At 34.8% G+C, this 17,439-nt stretch overlaps 1 protein-coding gene across 3 annotated transcripts in view; it reads right to left on the bottom strand.

Annotated features, from left to right (window-relative positions):
- ADGRB3 (adhesion G protein-coupled receptor B3) overlaps window positions 1–17,439 on the bottom strand; it is a 732,417-nt gene that overhangs the window by 294,729 nt on the left and 420,249 nt on the right. For all 3 annotated transcript variants that reach the window (XM_047760010.1, XM_047760017.1, XM_047760000.1), the window contains one exon: window positions 4,344–4,446. In XM_047760010.1, the coding sequence (XP_047615966.1) occupies window positions 4,344–4,446 (103 nt within the window). The remainder of the gene's footprint in view (window positions 1–4,343; window positions 4,447–17,439) is intronic.

The following is a 17,439-nucleotide window of genomic DNA, read 5'->3' as shown; positions in this document are numbered from 1 at the left end:
TTATTTAGGTCCCAATATTTACTTTCAATAAATGTATTAACTTTCCTTGCACACTGTAGAGTCTAACAATATTGGTAAGTGTAAAAGTCACACTGAAGAAACCTTAAGGGACAGGAAAAACTAAATTCTTTTTCTCAGAAAAGCAATTTTAGTATTTACTATAATCAAGCAATTGCTATGCCCAAGCACTAAGGACCACAAACCCTGACTGGACAGATTATAAAATAAAGTCATAATCCTAGAAAACTGAACTAAGGATAGTATCTTATCTTATGACTTATGAGCTGGCTAAAACTGCAAGTAATTTTGCCGAATACAATTTGAAATTTCAAGATTCCATGTTCTATTACCTATTCCTATCAGTTCCCAAGGGCCTTATTATACTTAACATACTTTAAATGCTATTTGGTAAAAAGCTTTTTAAAAAAGAACACATTTAGTTTAGAAAATGTTAACAGGCTTTTCCCTAGACTCATTATAACGATTAATTTCCATTCTTCAATTTTTTTTGCACATGGTATATTCAACAGACAAAATTTGCAAATCATTATTCTTTTTCTGAGCTTAGGAAAGTGCAGCAGATCCATCTGCTATAAGAAAATAGGTGAAAGTAGACAGTCAATAGTAGCAATATGTCATATCTAAAACAGTTCCATTTTGAAGGCAATACCAATGATAATATAACTGTATCTATATAGTTATAATGAAATTTCAGCTTGTCCTAATAAATTTTAATTTTCATGTTTAAGATATCTTTTCTAGTGAAGACTATTATAATTCAGCATAGTCTGTTTTGACTTTCTCTTCAACAAAAATGAACTAAAATCACTCTATAGCACATACTTTATAAGATACGCAATAAACCAGTAAGATGTTTCCTTTCCTAGGTGAACAATAGTGTCTTTAACAAAATCTAATTTGCACGGTAAATAAAAATAGACCAAGCATTGGAAATTCCCAACAGTAGAGCATGAAGGGCTGTGTGTATGGTAAAACAAAGGTGTGGGAGGTATTTATAAAGTGAAGGGAACAAATTAGAGAGGGAGCAGCCCAGAGCAGCGCCACCATGTGGCTGGAACTGGGAATCCAAGCAGTTTCTGAGGACAGGCAGAACAATGAGGAAATACCTCCTGGCATTTCCTTCTCCAGAATAAACTTTTCTTCTTCCTCTCCTCTCAGTCCCTGTGTGTAACAGATTTGCTTATCTTTTCTTAAATTTAGGCCTTCCAGAGTGGAATAGTGTTGTTTGGGCAATCTGGTCACCTCACTCACTCAAAATACTGAAAGAATTAATTCTAAGTGATTAAAATTAATCATCTCACCATTCTTAGATTATGACTTTCACGACCACTCTAGAATCAAGCTGGTGCTACATAAAATTTATTGACCACACACTCTGGTTCCCATGTGTAGAAAATAATTTTTTTTTGTACACGGTTTCTCTCGTTTGTAATTTGGTTAACAAAATACGCCCACAGAAAAGTTTCACTCAAAGCCTAAATCTGTCATTTCCAATAGTTCTATTGAATTGAAATAATGAGACAGTTTTTTCAGCACTATTATTAAGGTTACTGTTTCTTCAACTTATGAAAAAAATGCCAATTAACATGTTCTCTAAATTCTCAATAATGTTTTTATCTTCATTTAGGAAAATTTTATGAATGCTCATTTATAGAAGTGTCTTCTTTATAGGAAACAGGATATATATTCTAACACTGCATTGCTTTTTCAGTAAGCAATTCAGGGAAATTAATATCTCTTCATCAATGCTTATAACTGGATAGATATTTCCATGATAAACAATATAAACAAACAAAAATGTAGGTAAGTCTTTTTATAATATATGTTGAACATACAAAGAAGTAAGTTCCTTAATCAAAACAATATTAATATTAAAATATCCCCCAGTTTTTAATGCAGCATTGAGATTAGGACCATTAGAAGGCAAGAGGAGGTAGATAATATGGAAATAAAACACATTGTCAAAGTTAGATTGAACCAATATGGTCATATTTTGTCAAAAGTGGGAAAAGACTTAATAGCTTAAGTATTAATCATGATACTTTAGAGTTACTGCTAATAGATTTGAAATTTTCATTAAACAATCAAGGAAGCCTGGATATTTTTGTAAAAAGTGGTTTATAGGGAAGATAACTGTCATTTTTTATAAAATAAAGCTGAATTTTTAAAAATTATAAGATACTGGAAAATGCACAGGTTTTGTATAACAAAGAATGTGAGAATAAATTCCATTATGTCATTCAGTAAGTACATTAATTTGTAAAAATGACAATCACTTTGTGCTTTTATTAATTGTATATAAAAGTCGTGTTCATAGAAATTTTGCAAGGAATAAAAAACTATATATGCAACATACAAGACAATCTTATTTTGACACAGGGATTATAAAAGCATAATTAAGAAAGCCTTGGAGTTCCCGTCGTGGCGCAGTGGTTAACGAATCCGACTAGGAACCATGAGTTGCGGGTTCGGTCCCTGCCCTTGCTCAGTGGGTTAACGATCCGGCGTTGCCGTGAGCTGTGGTGTAGGTTGCAGACCCGGCTCGGATCCCGCGTTGCTGTGGCTCTGGCGTAGGCCGGTGGCTACAGCTCCGATTGGACACCTAGCCTGGGAACCTCCATATGCCGCGGGAGCGGCCCAAGAAATAGCAACAACAACAAAAAGACAAAAGACAAAAAAAAAAAAAAAGAAATCCTTGATAAGAATCACCTTCCCTGAACCGTAAGTAAATGATTTAGGTGTTTAAGGTGACTATATAAAAGATAAGTAGTTATTTAATATTTCTACATAAGGCCTTAACAAGGTCTAAAGAATTTCAGTTGCCACTGGATGGATTTAAGAAAGGGTTCTTATCATTCTGGATGGAAGATTTGGACTTGAATCACTGGAGCACCTGAGTAGTTACAAGGAGCCTCCTCTGATCCCAGATGCAGCACTTGAAAATGCCGCTCCATCCAGTCTCCTACCCTGGGGTACCTGGAAGGACTTACTCCCCTTTGCCTTAAGTCTGTAGATTCTGTTGCTACAGGGATCTTAAATCTATGTGTTTACATGTCAGTCTGCCCTACCATGTGGCAACACGGGCTTTTGTTCATCTTGATCTCTCACATTATTAGCTTAGAACCTAATAAAGATGTGCACACTACACATACAGATGGTCCACGGCCACAAAAAAGTGTTCAACATCGCTAATTATTAGAAAAACGTAAATCAAAACTACAGTGAGCTACACCTCACACAGATCAGAATGCCATCATCAAAAGGTCTACAAATAATAAATGCTGGAGGGAATGTGGAGAAAAGGGAAGGCTCCTACACTGTCACTGGGAATATCAATTGGTGAAGTCATTATGGAGAGCCACAGGGGAGTTTCTTAAAAAACTAAAAATAGAGTTACCATATGATCCAACAATCCCACTCCTGGGCGTATATCTGGAGAAAACCGTAATTTGAAAAGATACATGCACCCCAATGTCCACTGCAGCACTATTTACGAGATTCAAGACATGGAAACAATCTAAATGACCACTGACAGATGAATGGATAAAGATCTGGTACATATATACAATGGAATATTACTCACCCATAAAAAGAATGAAATAGTGCCATTTGCAGCAACATGGATGGACCTAGAGATTATCACACTAAGTGAAGTAAGCCAGACAAAGATAAATATCATGATATGACTTATATGTGGAATCTAAAAAAAATTATATAAATGAATTTATTTACAAAACAGAAACAGACTCGTAGACAAACTTATGGTTACCAAAGGAAAAAGGCAGTAGAGGGATAAACTAGGAGTTGGAATTAACATATACACAACTATATATAAAATAATATAATCAACAAGGAGCTACTGTATAGCACAGGGAACTATACTCAATGTCTTTAATAATCTATGATGGAAAAGTATCTGAAAAAGAATACATATATCTGAATATACATTCATATATATCTACATATACAGATACATATATATCAATATGCATATCGCACTCATATATATCTGAATCATTCTGCAGTACCCCTGAAAATAACACAACATTGTAAATCAGCTCTAGTTCAACCACAAAATATATGTACACTGATAAACTATAAAGCATTATCTTAAAGAAACTGAAGAGAGTTCTATCATGAACAACAGCATAGGATGTCATTGTGTTTTTATATAATACATATCTTCATAAGAAATCAACTCATTTGCAACACTAAAGAATCTAGAAAGTGTGTTCTGGTCTTATTAGTCAAAAGAATGACTGTAAACCTTCTTTAAAAGGTAAATTCTATAAGCAACTCGGTGCCATGTAAATGATACTTACATTAGCTAGATGAGCTAGCTCTATCTCCAGGAACGAATCAGTTGTTTTGGGTTCAGGCCTTATGGTGACCACAATGATTTTGGAGTTAACGACAGTATAATTTCTGAAAGAGAATAATTATGATTAAATTGAGAAAGGATTGATAGTGAATATTAATTCCTACTGCTCAATACATGTTGGGATGACATTTTAAATAAATGTATCTTAAGCAAAGACACAGAAACATTGGGCAAATAGACTGAAAACATATCTATTCATGAAAAGATATATTTGATTTTTTTTTGTTAAAAATACACCCTATCTGGAACTAGAGAACTTTAGGCAGGGAAGGCTCTTGCTGACTGTTACCTTTTGAAACGCAAGAAAGCTGAAAAAGCAGTAGTGCTGACAAGCTTTCGATTACTTAAATCTGATTCACCTGCGAGACAGATGGCCTGTGAATTCAAACCTTTAGGCAATCTTTAAATGAATGTAATCTATTTATCTCAAGGTGGACCTAATAGTTTTGTTCTCCAAGAGACCAAATATTCTTCTTCAAAAGTGCTGTCTTGGCATTTTGTAAGACTCTCTCAAAATTCATTAAGATATATGACTGCAAAGTGGTGTATAATGCAAACAAGTAGAATTTAAATATCAATAAATGCTGTTGCTAATTACAGACTATCATTCATTTTGGCAATAGACATTCACAGGCCACTTCTTTATCTTACTATGCTAAATGTAAGGGAAACATTTGCACTTTGAAATATCTTATTAGTACAGTTCACTCACACAGTTTTAAATATAATCATACTTAAAAACAACAAAAAAGTATGTCTAAATAGAAACACATAAAACTGAACCAGCTCTTTCTTACACATACAGATTTTCCTCCAACATACATACAATGCTATATATCTCCTATTATATATAGATTTAAAGATTTTATTGCACTTTATTTGAAGAAATACATATTTTTTTTCATCCTTCCTTTTTGGTTTGAAATGAACCACCTGTTTTTCCAGTGAGCATCTACTATTCTGGGAAATTCATAATAGGTATCCAGACAAAGTCACTTCATTTTTCTCTCTCTTTTTTTTTTTTGATGTTGTTGTCTAAAGCATTATTTAAAAGTAATAAAATTCATCAGTTTTACGTAGGCAGTTGAAAGCTTTTGGTAACTATGTGCTGCCATGCAAGCACCACCAAATCCAGTCAGACACCCTCCACAGTTCCTTTGAGCCCCTTTGCACTTGATCCCCTCGCACCCCCATGGTTCCAGGAAACCACAGAGTTGTCACAATAAGAATGCCTTTTGGAATTTCACAGTACATAGAATCACACAGTACACAGACTTTTGTGTTTGACTTCATTCATTTAGCATAATGTTTCTGAGATTCAGCCGTCCTGTTTCTCTTTATAGCTGAGTAGTATTTCACAACATGACTATACCACAGTTTGTGATCTATTCATCCGTTAAATAAGCAACTTTTAGGTTGCTTCTGATTTTCAGCTTTTATGACTTTTAGTAGCTATTCATATGCCTATTATGAATAACTGGTATGCATATTTCTTGCATAGACATATATTTTCATATGTCTTGAGTGAATAACCATGAGTGGAAGTGATTACTCATGTGGTAAATGCATGTTTAATTTTTACAAGTTACTGCCATACAGTTTTCTAAAATGGCTATATCATCAAAGTCATATGATTCTAATAATGTTAAACCTTACATTCTCTGTGAAAATGTTTTCTCTAACAGGATGGTCTTTGCCATAGGATTTCACCAGAGGAAAAAAAAAGCCAATTATGCCACACGTGGAGGAATATTTAGTAGCAGAGGAACTATAAACATATTTTTGAGCAGGATAACATTTTTTAACCTCTCTCTCATGCATTTAGTAATGTCAAATAACAAATTCTTGAATACTCAGGAAGTTTCTTGGTATCCTGCCAAACAGAAAAACAGTAAAAAGACAACAGGCTATAAATTTGTTTTTAATATTCCTTAGGATGAAGGTGGTTGCAAAGAGAGAAGGCTTGTTGACTGTAATTTATTTCATTTAATACTAAATTAGTCAACTGAAGGTAAGATGCATGAGAAGAATATGACAGAGGCTCTAAATGCCAAGGTTCCTTTGCAGACTTATTCTTCCCTGTTTCTCTGTGAGCAGAAGTGATCAGGGGATCAAGCGAGAATAAATGGAATAAATTGTGAGGTGATCCTAGGTGATTAATTATATTAACAGATGTGACAGGATTCCTATATATGTATAACTTGGAGTGGAGGACACTACTCATCCATCACCCTCACCCCCCAAATTACAGAGGTTTCTCCCTGTAACAGTCCTAGAACACAGACCCAAGTTCCTTTTTCAGGAATAAATATATTTGAGTTCTGATTTAGTTACCTGAAACAAAAATATTTACACATAACCCCAATTCAATGTGCTCCTATATTCTGGTCCTATTTATAATCTCATTTCCTTGGTATAAATAAAGCCAATTGCTACTTTTAAACTGCTAATTTTAGTAAATGCTAGTTAAGTTTGATAGTATACAGATATTATGCATTATTTTAAAAGTAGTGTAAGTGGATAATTTACCAGAAAATACAGATTTGGGTATTCCAAACAAGAATTTATAGTTTTGTCAAGATATTTATGAAGTTCTCTTTGTGTGTTTGGGCTTGTGGGGACTCTGGCCCTAGGCAACAGGGCTGTGGGGAATTAAGTAATTAAGACAAGCAGCCTTCTGTAGGATATTTACCCTCTCTCAGGTTCATCAGCTACACAGTCTGGTGGAGAAGACCCTAGAAGACAGTCTGCCTTATGGCTTTTGCTGAGTGGGGGGGGGGGGCGTGTGAGCTCATGTGTGCTAACTTAGAATACATCTGGGAAGGGATCCCATGTTAATATATTTATGCAGATGGATGTCCTTACAGCATTTTTGCGAGCACTCCACCCCACCTTGTGTTACTAACATGTACCTGGCTCCACCACAGCTTCCATATTCTGTGTATATATTCTTCCACAAGATTATATTTCAACAAAGGCAAGATTTATAGCTAGCATTTCTATGTCCTCATTTGCATTATGCATGGCACATTTTAATGATAACACATTTTAATGGTTTATTAAATAACACATACTAAACAAAAATACCAAACTTCTAACCAAGTTGATTTAAAATACAATGTCATTATCACAGTATTAAAATATTTAATAAAGAAAAATAAGCAAATTAACATTATGCTATGGCTCCATTTTAAAAAAAAAACATTATAACTTATGCTATGGCTCCATTTTTAAAAAAAAAAGTATAGTGTACAAAATTTCCTTAATTTATTCCATCAATTTATTCTAATTTGCATAAGTGAATAGCTAGCTTCTTGTGAGCCATGTCAGGCTTTGTGATCTACTAATGCTTCCTGTCTGGGTTCACATTTGTATTCACTGCTAGAAAAGCAGATCTTACAGCTAAATGGATTTCATGACTAAAGTAATAAAGTTCCTCTTGTCCTTGAGATTTGTGCTAGTCAGTATCTAAAACACTTTAAAATGTATAGAGTTCTTTATTCAAAGAAGGCTCAACTTATTCTTCACAATTTTGGCAAAGGCTTAAGATGCTTAGGATACATGACCATATCTTAAAGAGACCAAAAAAGTGACTACAAAATGTACTTCAGTTATTTAGAAGAGACTCATTTTAGGTATCGAGGAATACACAGGCTGAAAGTGAAAGATGCAAAATGATATTCCATACAAGTGGAACCCAAAGAGAGCAGGGATGTACCTATTTGTATCACACAAAATAGATTTTAAGTCAAAAACTATAATAAGAGACAAAGTAAAATATTATGTAATGATAAAAGGGCAAATTCACCAGGAAAATATAACCTAATGATAGCAGATCCAAATACATGAAGCAAATATTGACAGAACTGAAGGAAGAAATAGACAGTAACAAAATAATAGTAAATTATTTCAATACAATATCTCACTCTAATAATGGACAGATCAACCAGATAGTAGATCGATAAGGAAACAGAGGACTTGAATAACACTATAGATCAATTGGCCCTAACAAACATATAGAACCCTCCATCCAACAGCATAAGAAAATACATTCTTCTCAAGTGCATACAAGTATTCTCCAGGATAGATCACAGGTGAAGTCCCCCCCGCCAAAAAAAAGTCTTGACCAATTTAAGACAACTAAAATCCTACCAAGTAGCATGAAACTAGAAATCAAAAGCAGAAGGAGAACTGGAAAAGTCACAAATATGTGGATATTAAACAGCACACACTGAACAGTCAGTTCAAAATAGACAAAATAGAACAGTCAGGTTAAAAATAGATCACAAGGGAAGTTAGAAGTACCATGAAACAAATGAAAATACAACATACCAAAACTTATGAGATGCATCAAAAGCAGTACTAAGACAAAAATATATAGGGCTAAATGCCCTGTTTAAAGAGAAGAAAGAGCTCAAGTCAACCGAACTTTACACCTCAAGAAACCAGAGTAAAAACAAACTCAACCCAAAGTTAGCTGAAGGAAGGAAATAATAAAGATTTGAGCAGAGATAAATGAAATAGAGAATAGAAAAACAGAAAATATCAACTAAACTGAGTTGATTATTTGAAGAAAAAAAAAAACAAAAACAAAAAACATGACAGACTTAGACTAATAAAAAAAGGAGTTTTTAGTCATTGAGTTTTCACTTTTTTATTAGTTATTCCAGCTAAGAGTTGGAGATTATTATATCAAGTGAAATAAGTCAGAGAAAGACAAACGTATGATATCAGTTACATATGGAATCTAATACAAATAGAACTTATTAAAAAAAAGAACTAATACAAAAGAACTTATTAAAAAAAAAAGAAACAAATTCACATTTCAAAACTAATCTTATGATTACCACGGGTGATATCACCGGGGGAGGAAATAATTGGGAGAGTGGGAATAACAATATACACACTAACATAAAGATGATTGCTGACAATCTACTGTACAGCACAGGAAAATCTACTCAATAGTTTGTAATAACCCATATAGGAGAAAGAATGGATATACTTATATGTATGACTGATTCACTTTGCCATAACCCTGAAACTAATACAACTTTATAAATCAACTATACTTCCATAAAATTAAATTTAAAACAGAGAGAGGAGTTCCTGTTGTAGCTCACTGGGTTACAAACCCTACATTGTATGTGTGAGGATGTTGGTGTGGGTTCAATCCCTGGCCCTGCTCAGGGGGTTATGGATTTGGTGTTGCTGCAAGCTGTAGTGCAGGTCACAGATACAGCTCAGATCCCATGTTGCTGCAGCTATGATGTAGGCCTTAGCTGCAGCTCCAATATTCTACCCCAGCCTGGGAATATCCATATGCTGCAGTGGTGCAGCCATAAAAATAAAACAAAGAGATGGAAAATTCAACAAAAATTAGGAATGAAGATGGGACATTGCAACTGATGCCACAGAAATAAAAAGGACCACAAGAGAGTATTATGAAAAATTATATGCCAAAAAACTGAATAATTTAGAAGTAGATAAATTCCTATAAACATACACCCTACCAAGACTAATTCATGAAGAAATTAAAAAAGCTAAACAGACCTACATCCAGTAAGGACATGGAGTTGGTAACCAAATTTTCTTGATCACACAAAAAAATGCTCAAAACCAGATGGCTTCACTGAAGAATTTCACTAAACATGTAAATAATAATTGATAGTTAATTCTTCTCAAACACTTTCAAAACAATAAAGTGCTGAGAATACGTCCAAACTTATTTTATAAGGCCAGCATTACCCTGATACCAAACTCAGAGAAAGATGCCACACAAACACACCAAAAAAACTACAGGGCAATATCCTTAATGAATATTGATGCAAAAATTCTAAACAAAATACAAACTGAATTCAACAACATATTGAAAAGATCAGGAGTTCCTATTGTGGCACAGCAGAAATGAATCTGACTAATATTCATGAGGATTCAGGTTAAATCCCTGGCCTTGCTCAGTGAGTTGGGATCTGGCGTTACCTTGAGCTGTGGTATGGGTTGCAGATGTGGCTCAGATCCTGTGTTATTATGGCTGTGGTGTAGGCCAGCAGCTGCAGCTCCAAGTAGACCCCTTGCCTGGGAACTGCCATATGCTGCAGGTGCAGCCCTAAAAAAGAAAAAAAAAAATCAAATACCGCAATCAAGTGCATTTATCTCTAGGAAGCAAGATTGGTTCAACATAGGGAAATCAGTCAAGGTAAAACACCATACAGAATGAAGAATAAAAACTACATGATTATCTCAACTGATGTAGAAAAAGCATTTGAAAAAAATTCAGCATTTTCTCCTGATTAAAACCTTTCAAACATTTTTAATTATACAAAGAACATACATTGACATAATAAAGCCCATCTATGAAAAACCCACAGCTAACAGTGCTCATACTTAATGGTAAAAAAAATGAAAGTATTCACTATAAGATGAGGAACAAAGCAAGGATGCCATCTATTGCCACTTCTTTTCAACACAGAACAGGCATTCCTAACAATTAGGAGTTGCCTAAATAGCCTAACAATCAGGCAAGAAAGAGAAATAAAAGACAACCAAATTTGAAAAGAAGCAAATTAATCTCTGTTTGTAGATGGAATGATCTTAGAAGTAGAAAACCCTAAAGATTCTACAAAACAAACAAACAAAAACACTGAGAACTAATAAACAGTTGTAGAAAAAGTCCAGAATACAACATCAACAAACAAAAATCAGTTCCATTTCTATACACTAACAATGAATAATCCAAAAAAAGGAAATTAGGAAAACAATCAGAACCAAAAGAATAAAATATTTAGGAATAAACTTAACCAAAGAAATGAATTGTACACTGAAAACCAAAAAATATTGCTGAAAGAAATCAAAGAAGACACAAATACATGGAAAGGCAGTACAGGTTCATCAACTGAAGACCAAATATTATTAACTTTTCCATAATACTTATACTGAACTACAGATCAATGCAATCCATATCAAAATACTAATGACATTTTTTATAGAAATAGAAAAAAAATTCTAAAATTCATAAGAATCTGAAATAACCCTATATAGTCAAACAATCTTAGGAATAATAAGAAAGATGGAGGCCTCACACTTTCTGATTTCAAAACAAGTTACAAAGCTATAGAGTCAGAACAGTAGGTTGTGGCAGAAAGATGATAGACACACAGACCAATGGAATAGAATAGACAGCCCAGAAATAAACCTTCACATATATGGTCAAATTATCTTTGACAAGATGGACTCCTATGTTTTCAATATCCACATGCAAAAGAATGAAGTTGGACATTTATACTGCACCACATAACCAAAATTAACTTAGAGTGGATTAAAGATATAAACATAAGATTCAAAGTGATAAAAGTCCTAAGATTAGAACAAAAACCTTGGGGATGAGCTTCATGACATTGTGTTTAGCAATGATTTCTTTGATACGACACCAAAAGCACAGGCAGCAAAAGCTAAAAGAGACATATGGCACTATATCGAATTAAAAAAAAACACAAAAACTTCTGTAAAGGAAACAGCTGACAGAGTAAAAAGGCAATCTATATAATAAGATAATATTTATAAGCCATATATCTGAGAAAGGATTAACATTGAGAATATATAAACTTTAAAACTCAACAGCAAATAAACAATAAGATTAAAAAACAGACAACAGATTTAGACATGTCTCCAAAGCAAAAGGCCAACGTGTATATGAAAAGATACTCAACATCACTAACCATCACAGAAATGCAAATCAAAATCAGAGATATTATTTCATACACATTAGGATGGCCACTATCAAAAAAACGAGAAAATAATAAGTTCTGACAAATTTGTGGAGAAAACTGGAAGCCTTCCGCACTATTGGAGGAAATATAAAATGTTGTAGCTGCTGTGGAAAGCAGTATGGAGATTCTTCAAAAAATCACAAATAGAATTACCATATGATCTAGAAATCTTGCTCTTGGGTATATATCCAAAAAAATTGAAAACAGGATCTTGAAGAGATATTTGCACACTTATGTTTTTTTGCAGCACTGTTCACAACAGCCAAGAGGTGGAAAGCATCTTAAATTTACACTGATAGATAAATGGATAAAGAAAATAAGGTATATACAGACAAGGAATATCATAGCCTTAAAAAAGAAGGAAATTCTGTCATATGCTACAACATGGATAACCTTTGAGAACATCAGGCCAAGTGAAATAAACCAGTAACAAAATGACAAATACTGCATGATTCCACTTGCATGAGGTATCTAAAGTGGCCAAAGTTTTAGAATACTGTTTACCTGTAGTCATTTACCTAATTACTTTGAACACAGAAAGTGTGAATAGGTATATATATTCATAATTCTTATACAAAGGTTAAGAACATCAAGCTAAAAAACACACCAGAACTACAATCCTACAATTTTACTGCAATAGAGAATTTTTGATATTAAAGATAACCTTTGAGTCCAACCCCATGATTTACATATAAAAAAGTCAGTGACTTGGAGACGGGATTAAGATGGCAGAATAGAAGGACTGGAGCTCAACTTCTCTCCTAAAAACAAAATTCACAACTAAAGACTGAGAAATCTCCACCCAAATGGACTAGAAACCCCTACCCTACTCCAGAAGAAAAAGAGGAGGCAACATCCACAGGTAGGAGGGGTGATTTCACGATATAAACAACCCCATGCCTCCCGGGTGGGAAGCTCCACAGACTGAAAACTAACTGGTTCACAGAGACTCACCTACAGGAGTGAGAGGTCTGAGCCTCACATCAAACCCTCAAGTGTGGGGATCCAGCACTGGGAGAAAGAGCCCCTGGAGCATCTGGCATTGAAGGCCAGTGGGGCTTGTGCACAGGAGCTCCACAGGACTGGGGGAAATGGAGACCCCATCCTTAAAAAGCGCACACAGACTTTCATGTGCACTGGGTCCCAGGGCAGAGTGAGGTCTCCATAGGAAACTGGGTCAAACCTGACTGCAGTTCCTCGAGGACATCCTGGGAAAACAGGGGTGAATGTGGCTTGTTGTGAGGGAAGGACATTGAAGGCAAAGCTCTCGGGAATATTCAGCAGTTGCCTTTCTCTGGAGGTGGCCATTTTGGGAAAATCTGGCCCCACCTGTCAGTCAGCTGCTGAGAAGCCCCAGGGCAAACAACAATCCAGGTGGGATCACAGCCCCACCCCTCAGTAAACAGGCTACCTAAAGAGCCTCAGGCACATAGCAGCCCCTAATCCCATCCAGAGACTAAGCCCCACCCAGCAGAGGGATTAGAATCGGCTCCACCTACCAGTGGGCAGGCATCAGCCCCTCCCATCAGAGAGCCTACAGCAAGCCCCCCATACCGACTTCAGCCACAAGGGGGGCAGACACCAGAAGTAAGAGAGGCTACAGCTCTATTATCTATAAAAAGGTCACCACACCAAAAACCTATAAAAATGAAGACATAGAACTATAACTCAGATGAGGGAGAAAGGAAAAACCCCAGAAAATCAGCTAAGCAATGAGGAGATTCTCAGCCTCCAGGAAAAAGACTTTAGACTGTTGATGCTGAAGATGATGCAAGACATTGGAAATAAACTGGAGGCAAAGATGGATAACTTACAGGAAACACTAACCAAAGAGATACAAGATATAAAACCTAAACAAGAGATGCAAAATACAATAACGGAAACAAAAAACTCACTAGAAGCAGCTAACAGCAGAATACAGGAGGCAGAAGAATGAATAAGCCAGGTGGAGGACAGAGTAGAAGAAATTACGGATGCAGAACAGAAGAGAGAAAAAAGATTGAAAAAAAATGAAGAGAGTATCAGGGAACTCTGGGACAATGTTAAACACACCAACATCCATATTATAGGGGTGCCAGAAGGAGAAGAGAGAGAGAAGGGGACAGAAAAAATATTCCAAAAGATAATAGCCTGAAAATTTCCCTAACATGGGAAAGGAACAAATCCAGGAGGCACAACGAGTACCATATAAAATAAACCCAAGGAGGAACACACCAAGACACATAATAATCAAACTGACCAAAATTAAAGACAAAGAGAAAATCTTGAAAGCAGCTAGGGAAAAGAAATAAGTAACATACAAGGGAACCCCAATAAGGTTATCAGCAGATTTTTCAGCAGAAACTCTGCAGTCCAGAAGGGAGTGGCATGATATACTTAATGTGATGAAAGGAAAAAACCTCCAAGCAAGAATACTCTACCCAGCAAGGCTCTCATTCAGATTTGAAGGAGAAATAAAAACCTTCTCAAATAAGCAAAAGCTGAGAGAATTCAACAACACTAAACCAGCCTTGCAACAAATACTAAAGGAACTTCTCTAGGCAGAAAAGAAAAGATCAGCAACAGGAAACAAAAATTCCACAAATGACAAGGCTCACCAGTAAAGGTACATATACAGTAAAGATACGAAATCATCCATGCACAATTATACTATCAAAATCAGAAATCATGAGAAGAGGTGGGTACAAATGCGGGACACCGGAGATGAACTTGCAATTAAGAGAACAACTTAAAACAATCTCATATACAATCTCATATACATATAGACTCTTACATCAAAACTTCAGAATAACTGCAAACCAAAAATTGATACACAAACAAGGAATCTCTGGAGAAGAAATATATCTCATAGTAAATAAGTGCATAATCCACCATGAAGGGGGTCATTTGACATCATTCTTGGAATGCTGAAGTCTTCTTAGATCTGATTCTGATTTCCTCTCCATCAAAGAACTTATGATAATTATAATTAAATAATTCCACTGTACAAATAAATAATAGTTCTACAATTGTATTATTAATAACCATTTCTCTCCATGGTACAATGTAAAGTCTATAATGTCTTGTTTATCACATCACCTAGAATGGTGTAATGCCTTTATTGAATAATCAATGAGATAGAACAAATTGTGAGGACATATTTATATAGCTACACTGTTTTTTAACCAACTTATGCATTTTATATTTTACTTATTTTCAGAGGGTGTATTATTTTTGTTATGCTTATCAGTTGTTATTCTTTTTACTATGCTATATAAAATTTAATGGTATATAAGGCTTTCTTCTTTATAAATTTTAGTTGTATAATATAAAAATTTAATATAATGCTAATTTTTAAAGAAAAATTGAAATGTAATAGATAAAACTAAGTAGTAAAGATGAAAGCCATAAAATTGGGATAACATATAGAATAAATTTCCTATTTGTCTCAGCATATTTTCCATTCCACTTCTCCAGTGGGATCACTTAATCTGTTTCTTAAGATCCATGTTATAATAATCTGTGTGAATGTAATTGTGTGTAAATGTATGTATTTTATTCTGTAAAAAAATAAAAACAAAAAAATTAAAAAAAAAAGTCAGTGACTTGTCCAAAGGCTAATCTGAATGCTTTTGTCACAGGTACCATTAAGGGAGTGCTGCTCTTGACTTTTCCCAGCCTTATCCATTAAATCACCCATAAAGTTGCCATTAATCCATCCACAGGTAACCACTGCCTCTACCATGATTTTAAAAATTTTGAAACACCTTTTTTTTTTTACAATTAAATTTCCAATTCCCTTTACTATATAAACTTGTGAAAGTTGGAATAATCTGACTGTAAAGGTAACTCACCTTTATAGTTCTATGGTGTTATTCAAAATAAGATTAATCATAATGCAGTTGTGTTAAAAATGTAGCAGAGAAACTAATTCACTATATAAACCATTTTTTGTTGAATATTTTATTTGTATTCACTACATTTCTCTGCAGCAAATAGAATGAACATTGCACATAAAGTTGCTTCCATTTTGAAGCTGAACTGAAGGCAGGTGATTACTGAGAGACTGGACATGTTTACAAATATCTTGTTAAATTGGAATTAAAAACCAAGTCATATGATTATGAGTTAGTGCCTAGTCTAGAATTCTTTCAAGATTAGCTTTATACAAACGAAATCCCAGTGGAAATAAGTGGCTGACTTTGAGTATCTGGGTACTTTTAACACACATTTATCCTCAAATGAACATCATACACAGAGATGGAACTGTAAATCAATTTTAGCTGTGAGAAACTATACAGACCAATGTGTTTTAAGAAACCTGTAGCAAAGTTGAGAGTAAACTTATTAGAAATGTATTAGTAGAACAAAACCAAACATGAATCTCTTCAAATTCAGAAAGCTCATGATTCAAAAAGATACATGTACTCCAATGTTCACTGCTGCACTATATACAACAGCCAAGACATGGAAGAAACCCTAAATGCCCATCAACAGAGGAATGGATAAAGAAGATGTGGTACACATATACACTGGAATATTACTCAGCCATAAAAAAGAATGAAATAATGCCATTTGCAGCAACATGGATGGACCTAGAGATTTTAATGCCAAGTGAAGTAAGTCATACAGATAAAGGCAGTATCATATATCACTTATATGTGGAATATAAAATAATAATATGAGGAGTTCCCATCGTGACTCAGTGGTTAACGAATCTGACTAGGAACCATGAGGTTGAGGGTTCAATCCCTGGCCTTGCTCAATGGGTTGAGGATGCTGTGTCGCCGTGAGCTGTGGTGTAGGTCTCAGATGCGGCTCAGATCCCCTGTTGCTGTGGCTCTGGCGTAGGCTGGAGGCAACAGCTCCAATTAGACCCCTAGCCTGGGAACCTCCATATGCCATGGGAGCGGCCCTAGAAAAGACCAAAAAAAAAAAAAAAAAGAGGAAGGAAAGATGCCTAAAGAGAAGACAGGTAGAACAGGGAACTATATATAGTCACCTGTGATGGAATATGATGGTGGAATGTAAGAAAAAGGAATATATATATATACATATATATGTATATATATATATGACTGGGTCACTTTGCTATACAGCAGAAATTGACAGAACATTGTAAACAAACTATAATAGAAAAAAATAAAATAATAATATGAATAAACTTATTTGTTTTGTTGATTTGTTTTGTAAATTACAAAACAGAAACAGACTTACAGACTTCAAAAACAAACTCATGGTTACAAAAAGGGACAAGGTGGGGAGAGGGATGGATTTGGGGTTTGGGATTGG

The sequence above is a fragment of the Phacochoerus africanus genome, chromosome 2 (assembly GCF_016906955.1).
Source record: "Phacochoerus africanus isolate WHEZ1 chromosome 2, ROS_Pafr_v1, whole genome shotgun sequence".
In the NCBI taxonomy this organism is placed as follows: Eukaryota; Metazoa; Chordata; class Mammalia; order Artiodactyla; family Suidae; genus Phacochoerus; species Phacochoerus africanus.
This window is presented reverse-complemented; position numbering and strand designations above follow the sequence as displayed.